This window comes from Phocoena sinus, chromosome 8, assembly GCF_008692025.1.
Source record: "Phocoena sinus isolate mPhoSin1 chromosome 8, mPhoSin1.pri, whole genome shotgun sequence".
NCBI lineage: Eukaryota > Metazoa > Chordata > Mammalia > Artiodactyla > Phocoenidae > Phocoena > Phocoena sinus.
In genome coordinates, this window is record NC_045770.1 from 61,637,266 (window position 1) to 61,646,127 (window position 8,862).

Here is an 8,862-nt window from a genome sequence, read left to right on the forward strand (position 1 = left end):
GCTGGAGGGCTGGGGGAAGGAGGCCCGCGCTAGCCAGAGAGGGCCAGGGGCGGGGCCGGGCGGCGGGCGCGGCCGGACGGGAGTTCCCCGGAGAAGGCTCCTCCAGCCCGAGTCCCGGTGAGTGTGGGAGCACCCGTGCCCCCTCCCCAAGTCTCGAGCTCTACCAGGCGGTCACCCCTCACTCCGCCTACTCCGTTCTGAGTGGGGAACGAAGGCCATCCCCGGGAAGGACCTCCGATCCCCTCCCCCAGGGTATAGGGCGCCTAAACTCCCCCCTCCCCCCAGCTCTGTCCGCGGGTAGGGTCTCTGTGCTTGCTCTCTGACATCCCTTCGGGAGGTACTGCCTCTTAATCACCCCCTACTTCGCCCGACCCGCCTTTCCCTCGCGCCCAGGGGACACAGTACGGGATCATCCCGCTGCCCCCCTAACCCCTTCACAGACCTCCAGTAGCCGGGGACGCAGACCCCCACCCCAACACAAACACTTCTCTCCTTTAAGGGACAAGGCTTGGGGCTCACCCCCCCCCCCTTCCCTGGATCCTTCTACAGTCCCCACGCTTTCCCAATCGAGGGGACTCAGCGCCGGGACGCTGCTATGGACGACATTTTCACTCAGTGCCGGGAGGGCAATGCGGTTGCCGTCCGCCTGTGGCTGGACAACACGGAGAACGACCTCAACCAGGGGTGAGCTGAGGTGGCTGGTGGGGGAGAGGAAGGGTAAAGACATGCTCCTCTCCTTGATGTGGGGTGCTCACGTCTGGTGCGGGCTGCTGACTTTCCTATCCAGTGTGATGAGGACTAAGCACAGCCAGTCAGCGGGGCAGAGGGTCTCCACACAGGAAGCTGTTGTTTGAGCTGAATCTGGACTGAATAAGAATTTCACAGGCAGAGGCTGCAGAGAACTTTTCTAGCCTCAGTAAACTGCATGGGCAAAAGCTAGGGGGCAAGACACCCAGAAGAGGGTGCCCAGAAATTGTCCGGAGTTCCATACGGCTAGAGGATAGAAGACCTCTGTGGGCTTCTGTGGGCTGAAGCACTGGGTACAAGCGGAGAACGACAGGAGATAAGATTGGAAAGGTCTGCAAGGGTCAGCCAGATCATGCAACAATATTTAGACTATAATAATGCATTTATTCCAAGAACAAGGGTTTAAAGCCATGTAATGATATGATGAGACTGTCCATTTGTTAAGTGTCATCTTGGATGCTTTGTGAAGAGCAGGTGGTTGATGTGAAGAGTGGCAGCAGAAGTGGTGATAGCTTGTACTGGAATTGGGGCAGGTAAAAAAGAAAAAAATGATCAAATTCCTGAAATCTTTAGGATAAAGAATTGGTGAGACTTGGTGTGGGAAGTGAGGAAGGTCAAAGATGATGACCAGGGTTCTGGCTTGGGCACTTGGGTAGATGGTGGTTCCTTTTACTGACATGGACAAGACTGAAGGGTGATGAGTTCCACTCTGGACATGTTAAAGTGACAGTACAGTGAAGTGGAAATGTTGAGTAGGCTGTTGGATTTCAAGAGAGCGATATGACTTGGAGACAGATTTGGGAGATATTAGCATGTAGGTGGCACCTGAAGAGGAGGGTGTGAAACAGAGGGGATGAGAAACCTACAAGACCAAAAAGGAGCAACTGGAGGTTGAAGGAGAAACAGGAAAATATGCTAGTAAGGCTTGGAGAAGTGAATGTTTCAACAAAAGGGGAGTGGTCAACGGTACTATAGACTGCTGAGAGGTCAAAGAACTTGAGCACTTTAAAGTAACCACTGAATTTACAATTAATTATATATTTGATGATCTCTGTGAGGGCTGTTTCAGAGGAAAACAGGTGAAGAAACTAGACTAGGTTCCTTCATTTAAAGAACTATACTGAACTTCTGTGCTGGGTGCTAGAGGTCCAGAATCAGACATAATGCTCGCCTTCAAGGCAGCAGCCCTGTGACAGGTTGAATGGTAGGTAGAGAAAGTGAATGTAGACAAGTTCTTTAAGGCTGGCTGAGAAAGGACAAGAAAAGCAGTAGTGATGTTGATTCAGGATGGTGGATTTTAATTTTATTTTAAAATTTTAGTTTTTGAGGTTGGGAAGATTTTATTTTTTAGGTTTGAGAGGTAAGGATCACCTGTCATCTTCATCCAGGCTTTACAGGTTTCCATTAGGCTCTATGCTATTTCTCCATAATTCGCAGTCACTCCTTCCGTTTTTCATATAATTCTTCAAAGGGTGCTCTGATAAAGACAGCGAGTGCAGTTAGTATTTTGTTGGTGGGGTTGTAACGGGTCAGGTGAGGTTGTCCAGTGAGCCTGGCATCTAGGAAGACTCAGCTGCCAAAAGGTGAAGGGGTGGCATTAGCGTAACTGGTGCTGGTTTGAGTAGATAGGGCCCAACTGGCTATATGCTGGATATGAAGTGAGGGTGAACTTCCTGCTGGCCTCTTCAGGACTAAAGTTCAGGTTCTGAGGTGACCGGCGGCCTGACAGTGGGCAGAACCCTTGTGCCTATACTCTTGCTCTTGCTCTCAGGCTCTGGCCTGCTCTGGGGCTACAGACTGCCAGAGGCTGATAAGCTGGGGCACAAATTAAAGAGCTGGGATGCAAAACTGACTGATAGGCAGGGGGTGGTGATTGCTTTAGGAAGAGGAAGGGGAAGACCCACCTCCCAGGAAAGGTTTTGGCTATCTTTGGGAGCAGAAGAGGGCAGCTGTGGAGGGAAATCTAAGTTAAAGGCCACACCCACCACCCACATTGGCTGTGTGGACATCTGGGTGGCCCGCGGTGGCGGTTCCAGGCCCCGCCCAGAGCCCGCACACGGGAAGTGACCGCAGCACTAAGGCATCCCGAGGCTGCCGGCCCAGACCACGGACTGCCCCCCTGCTCCGCCCCTTGGATCTGCAGCCCAGGACTGGAGGGAATTTCCTTTTATGGCCCCAGGCTGTCAGGCCGGCCTAGCTTCCACACAGTTGGGTTTTTTTTGTTTGTTTTTGTTTTTTGTACATTTCTTTTACTTTATAAAATACAAGTTCTTGAGAAAAGAAAAAAGTCAGGTGTAGCTTTCTTTCTAAAGAAGCCATTCTCATTTTCTTGTTTTCTGTGCCCAGGATTGCTTGAGTAGAGGAATCCTGTCTTATGTGGTGGTATCTACTTCATCATGAATGACTTATCAAAAGCATTTCTCCTTTTCATTATAAACCCTTCCAAACCATCATTTTAACTCCATTCCCTTTTTAGATCTTAATTTCAGTATCAGAACCAATCAGTAAGCTTGCTTCCTCTCCCATGAGCTGCGGCTTTCCTTTTCAAACCTACTCCTCCTTCCCATTAATGTGCACTGAACAGCTGCCGTCACTCCTTTCTCTCAAGAAGCTTACAGTCTAATAGACAAGACAGGCCACTAACAGATTTTTACAATCCAGTGTGACAAGTACCGTAGTAGGGGGATGTGCCAGATGCAGCGGAAAACAGAAAGGACCAACAGATGTTGCAAAAGGGGTGCAAAGGAAACCAGATGCAGAATGTTACCATGTAATGAGGGCATGCCAGGGAAGAAAGGCTAGTGGGAGTTGGTGATGGAGACAATGAACCATGTGGATTTGTTGGGATTTCAGGTAGTGGTTGGTTGGGTTTGAAGCTCAGGGGAAGGTCTGAATTGGACAGCTTTGGGAGTTGCTGGCATGAATGAGAATCAAAGTCCTAGAGGTAAAGTTTCTCAGGGAGAGTATGAAGAGTGACTATCAGTTTTTTTTTGTATCAAAGCCTTTGCCCCCATCCCACCTCCAGATCAATGACCATTGCCCCTTCCTCAAAGGGACGATCATGGCTTCTCCCCCTTGCACTGGGCCTGCCGAGAAGGCCGATCTGCTGTGGTCGAGATGCTGATCATGCGCGGGGCACGAATCAATGTGATGAACCGTGGGGATGACACCCCTCTGCACCTGGCAGCCAGTCATGGGCACCGTGATATTGTACAGAAGGTACGTATGAACCCCTGCCTCTGTCATCTACTTGACGTACCTGCCTGGAAGTCAGCCATAGGCACTATAACATACCATAGAAAGTATGTATACTCTTCTCCCTCCTTGCATGCCTCAACACACACCTCTCATTTGGGACTGACTGTACCTTCTGCCTCTTTCCGTTTGGCCATGGGGACCAGCTGCTGCAGTACAAAGCTGACATCAATGCAGTGAATGAGCATGGGAATGTGCCCCTGCACTATGCCTGTTTTTGGGGCCAAGATCAGGTGGCAGAGGTGAGTACTCAGGCCCAGAGTTCTGGGATGGGTGGGAAGCAAAGTCTGAGCTTGAGTGGGAGATTCTAGGACCCTCAACCCATCCTATGAGTACTGCCCAGTACTCTCGACATTCACAGGGTTTGTACTGCATCTACATTGATGGTTGGTTGTGATTGCCCTCATCACAGCCACCTTTTAATTACAGGACCTCGTGGCTAATGGGGCCCTTGTCAGCATCTGTAACAAGTATGGAGAGATGCCTGTGGACAAAGCCAAGGCACCCTTGAGAGAGCTTCTCCGAGGTCTGTCCCCACCCACCGCTCGTGTCTTATCATGTTTCAACCTATCTCCTCCCACCACACAACAGCTGAGGCCAAGACTGTTTGTCTTTCTTCCCTAGAGCGGGCAGAGAAGATGGGCCAGAATCTGAACCGTATTCCATACAAGGACACATTCTGGAAGGGGACTACCCGCACTCGGCCCCGTGAGTCAGTTGTGAGGGGAGGGGTGGTGATAGAGAATAAGCCTGGGCTCCTGGGGCTGGGTGAGAGGGAGGCTGGTTAGAGGGAAGTACCTGACCTGCCCGTACCCTCAGGAAATGGGACTCTGAACAAACACTCCGGCATTGACTTCAAACAGCTCAACTTCCTGGCGAAGCTCAATGAGAATCACTCTGGAGAGGTGACCCCTGCCCTTGCCCTCCCACCCCCCGACACATTACCTGCTCTGCACTCATTTTAAGTTTTTCCTCCAGTTAGTGGGCAGGAAAGCAGTGGCCTTAGTTAAAGCCTTCTAACCCATATCTGTCCCTCAGCTATGGAAGGGCCGCTGGCAGGGGAATGACATCGTCGTGAAGATGCTGAAGGTTCGAGACTGGAGTACAAGGAAGAGTAGGGACTTCAACGAGGAGTGTCCCCGGCTCAGGTGCGGCAAGGCCTAAACTGGAAGCCTGGGTTCCAAGGAACCCTGCCCAGCACCCAGAGGGAGATCTTTTATGCTGGGTCTCAGCCAGGGACACTCTCTCCCTCTTCCAGGATTTTCTCCCACCCGAATGTGCTCCCAGTGCTCGGTGCCTGTCAGTCCCCACCTGCTCCTCACCCCACCCTCATCACACACTGGATGCCATATGGATCCCTGTACAATGTGCTACACGAAGGCACCAGTGAGTAGGGGATGCCAAATCTCGTCGTGGCGGGGGAGGGGAAAGAAGTGTAAGCCTCTCCAAACTATTTAACTCTTGCCTCCTCTTTTAGATTTCGTTGTGGACCAGAGCCAGGCTGTGAAGTTTGCGCTGGACATGGCAAGGGGCATGGCCTTTCTACACACGCTAGAGCCCCTCATCCCACGACATGCACTCAACAGTCGTAGTGTAATGGTGAGGTCACAACTTCGCTCCCGGCCCAGGCCCCAGAAGCCCTTTCCCTATCTAGAATAGGACTTACCTCCTTCCACACAACTATCTTCTCCTCCTCAGATTGATGAAGACATGACTGCTCGAATCAGTATGGCCGACGTCAAGTTCTCCTTCCAGTGCCCCGGACGCATGTATGCACCTGCCTGGGTGGCCCCTGAAGGTGAGTGAGTGCATTATATTGGGAGGCAGAGAAGGGGCAGCTCAGTAGTAATGGAAGGGAAGCAGAGACAGGATAGGCAGCTGGAACAGTTAAGTCCTGTCCCTCCAGCTCTGCAAAAGAAGCCTGAAGACACAAACAGACGCTCAGCAGACATGTGGAGTTTTGCAGTGCTTCTGTGGGAACTGGTGACACGGGAGGTACCCTTTGCTGACCTCTCCAACATGGAAATTGGAATGAAGGTGAGAGCACAACTGGATATACTTGTGTTGGGGGAATGGTGGTGGTAGTGACAATAATTGTAGTGGGGCTGGGCTCTTCCTACATTTGTTCAAATATACAGAATCCTGTCCTGAGGGCTAGAGGCCGCTCCCCACATGAGACTCAAGTTCTGAGACCCACGTTGTTTTCCCTTGTGCTTGCAGGTGGCACTGGAAGGCCTTCGGCCCACCATCCCACCAGGCATTTCCCCCCATGTATGTAAACTCATGAAGATCTGCATGAATGAAGACCCTGCTAAGCGGCCCAAGTTTGACATGATTGTGCCTATCCTGGAGAAGATGCAGGACAAGTAGGGCTGGAAAGTCCTTGTCTGAACTCCAGAGGTGTCAGGACACGGTTAGGGGAGCGCACCTCCCCAAAGCAGCAGGCCTCTGGTTGCCTCCCCTGCCTCTAGTCATGGTACTACCCCAGCCATGGGGCCCATCCCCTGCCCCCATCCCTACCACTGTGGCCCAAAAAGGGAATGGGCTTAAAGCTTTGTCACTTGCCACACGGTGTCTCCCAGCACGGGAGGGATCAGCCCTGCCTGTCACAATAAAGTTTATTATGAAAACAGGCTGGTGTGGGGACAAGGGAATGGACAAGTACATTTAGATTGGGTGGCTCAGGTGAAGTAGTGCGGCTTCTTCACATTGATGCCATACTCGCTGAGGGCAGGGGTCAAGTCCTCCATGGTTAGAGTGTACTTGCGGTCCTGAGGGAAAAGGGAAGAGCACCAACTGAACACAGGAATTCCAGAGTTCAATCCCAGGTGGGTGACCCTGAGTAGGTCTTTCACCTCCCCTAGGGCTTAGTTTCCCTCAAAGGGGTTTCAGTATAATTTAAGCCTCTGCTGCTGTAGGACGTAATAACTGACTCAACGAGCCTCGCCTCACACCTTGCTCTTGCTTCGGGAACTGCCAGAGGCTGTGCCCTTCATTTTGCAGTGCTGTAGGGCATCGTTGGCAATATCTGAGATGAATTTCTGGGCAGCTAGGGAGATGAGCCGAATTCTAGAGAGAAAAAGATGGTGTGAGAAGGAGGTGGACAACAAACTCCACACAAGCACCCAAGGCTCTAACCTGCCCGGAGTTTACTCACATGCGTGGATCCGAGGCCTCAAAGCCAGCACGGTTCAAGTAGTAACCAGTCACTGCATCGGGGATCTAAGAAGTCAATCAGACGACTGTCAGTGTTAGCCCCGTGTACTGTGGGGCTGAGAGTGGGAGGGTAAGGGAAATGGAGGGCAAGCCTGGCTATCAGGAAGCTCCTCATTTGGGTGGGCAGAAGGGATAAATCACAAGAGCTAGTAGGGGAGTAAACGCAAGAGGACGCTGCAAATACAGGCGGCGTGGCAGAAGCTGACGTGACAGCGGGCCAGCAGCCTGTTCAGGCGGGAAGCCCACCGTAGGCGTGTAATCCTCCAGCTGCATCAGGAAGTCCACCAGAGGCGTGCTGGACACCACCGGCTTCACGTCTCCGTTGGCCGCGCTTGGCAGCACGTAAACCCCGTTAGACATGGCCCCCTCCGGGGGCGCCGCGCCGCCCGCCGTCACCGGAGCTGGAGGAGAACCAGCAAACTGAGACACGGAGGTGGGAGGCGCGGGGGCCCAGCTAGGTCCGCCTTAACCCTCTGCCCTCACCCGCCGCTGGGGCCAGCCCAAGGCGCGGCCCTCGCCCTCACCCGTCCCGGCCCTCACCCGCTCCGCGCCGCTCGGCCGGCTCCCCGGCCCGCGCCGCCACGGCTCCCGTGCCCCCTGCCGCGGCTCCAGCCCCAGGCCCCCCAGCTGTCCCCGCGGGGCTGGCCTTGTTCTCCGCAGCGACGCCGGCGGGCAGCGCGGCGGGGGCCGAGACCGCGGGTGCCGGGCCCGAGGCCGAGGCGGCAGAAGCCGGCGCCGCCTCGGCGTCCGCGCCGGAGCCGCTGCAGCTCATCGGGCCGGTGGGAGAGGCGGCGAACAGAACCGCTTCCGCTTCCGTTCACGTTACGCACGCACCAGGGTTGGCGTCACACGCCTCGCGACTCGCCCCTCCCACGTCACGTTCGCTCCTCCCTTAGGCTGCTCGCCTCTTTCCGCGGCCCCTCCGGCGGCTAGATGACGGAGGCCGACGGGCGGAGACAAAGTGTTGGAGAACAGCGATAGTGCGAACGTTTCTCCTAGGCGGATCCGCTGGGATGGGAACGCTTGAATGTCGAGGAGTCTCTTCCGTAGGTCTGGGACCCCTCACCCAGCCTGACGCCCGAAAACCTTGCTTTGGGGCCCATCGCCCCGACACCTCTCGACCGTTGGTCGCCTGCCAGTCTGCATCCTTCCTAGTCCCTTTATTCAGCCTTTTAAGGGTTTGTAGTGGAGTTGGATAGCCTCTCTCCCTGGCAGCTGCCCAAAGAAGTGAGGGCAACAGGAGAAAGTGCTGCTGCAGATGGGGAGGGAGGTACAGTCCACCCTCCGTATAGGTGGTGAGGGACCCTCCCCCAAACCCCCTTTCCCCCTTCCCCCCCCTCCCCCGCCATGGATACCAAAACCCATGGATGCTCAAGTCCCGTATTTGAAATGGCATAGTATTTGCCCTGTATACTTTAAATCATCTCTAGATTACTTATAATATCTAATACCATGTAAATGCTATGTAAATGGTTGCTGGTAAGTTCAAGTTTTGCTTTTTATAACTTCCTGGAATTTTTTTTTTTTTAATATTTTCAATTCATAGTTGGTTGAATCTGTGGCTGTGGTATGTGAGGATACAGAGGGACGGCTGTCTTTCAGCCTGAATAAACAAGATCTGAAAAATCACAGCTAGTGAAAGAG

At 53.4% G+C, this 8,862-nt stretch overlaps 2 protein-coding genes across 6 annotated transcripts; one reads left to right on the forward strand and one right to left on the reverse strand.

The window, feature by feature from the left end:
• Nucleotides 1-6,634, forward strand: ILK (integrin linked kinase). Of its 5 annotated transcripts, none has more exons than XM_032641862.1 (13): nt 1-117; nt 500-684; nt 3,801-3,966; nt 4,149-4,244; nt 4,432-4,528; nt 4,627-4,710; nt 4,822-4,907; nt 5,041-5,150; nt 5,261-5,388; nt 5,480-5,601; nt 5,701-5,800; nt 5,909-6,039; nt 6,223-6,634. In XM_032641862.1, the coding sequence occupies exons 2-13, from the start codon at nt 596-598 to the stop codon at nt 6,370-6,372; spliced, it is 1,359 nt and encodes a 452-aa protein (XP_032497753.1). In that variant the 5' UTR covers nt 1-117; nt 500-595; the 3' UTR covers nt 6,373-6,634. The 5 variants fall into 5 exon arrangements, with proteins under 5 accessions (XP_032497753.1, XP_032497757.1, XP_032497758.1 ...); XM_032641866.1 differs by having other exon boundaries at nt 21-117; nt 550-684; XM_032641864.1 differs by having other exon boundaries at nt 110-252.
• TAF10 (TATA-box binding protein associated factor 10) lies at nt 6,603-8,028 on the reverse strand. The gene is made up of 5 exons (XM_032641868.1): nt 7,759-8,028; nt 7,465-7,619; nt 7,160-7,224; nt 6,957-7,071; nt 6,603-6,773 (listed from the first exon to the last, which is right to left on the reverse strand). The coding sequence occupies exons 1-5, from the start codon at nt 7,988-7,990 to the stop codon at nt 6,684-6,686; spliced, it is 657 nt and encodes a 218-aa protein (XP_032497759.1). The 5' UTR covers nt 7,991-8,028; the 3' UTR covers nt 6,603-6,683.
• Nucleotides 8,029-8,862: the final 834 nt, after the last annotated feature.

Coding starts and splice junctions, on each gene's coding strand:
- ILK (XM_032641862.1), top strand. CDS start 596: ATGGACGACATTTTCACTCAGTGCCGGGAGGGCAATGCGGTTGCCGTC. Junction 4,245..4,431: donor GCCAAGATCAGGTGGCAGAG/GTGAGTACTCAG, acceptor TTTTAATTACAG/GACCTCGTGGCTAATGGGGC. Junction 4,908..5,040: donor ATGAGAATCACTCTGGAGAG/GTGACCCCTGCC, acceptor TCTGTCCCTCAG/CTATGGAAGGGCCGCTGGCA.
- TAF10 (XM_032641868.1), bottom strand. CDS start 7,990: ATGAGCTGCAGCGGCTCCGGCGCGGACGCCGAGGCGGCGCCGGCTTCT. Junction 7,225..7,464: donor TGGAGGATTACACGCCTACG/GTGGGCTTCCCG, acceptor TTGACTTCTTAG/ATCCCCGATGCAGTGACTGG. Junction 6,774..6,956: donor GTTCCCGAAGCAAGAGCAAG/GTGTGAGGCGAG, acceptor CTTTTCCCTCAG/GACCGCAAGTACACTCTAAC.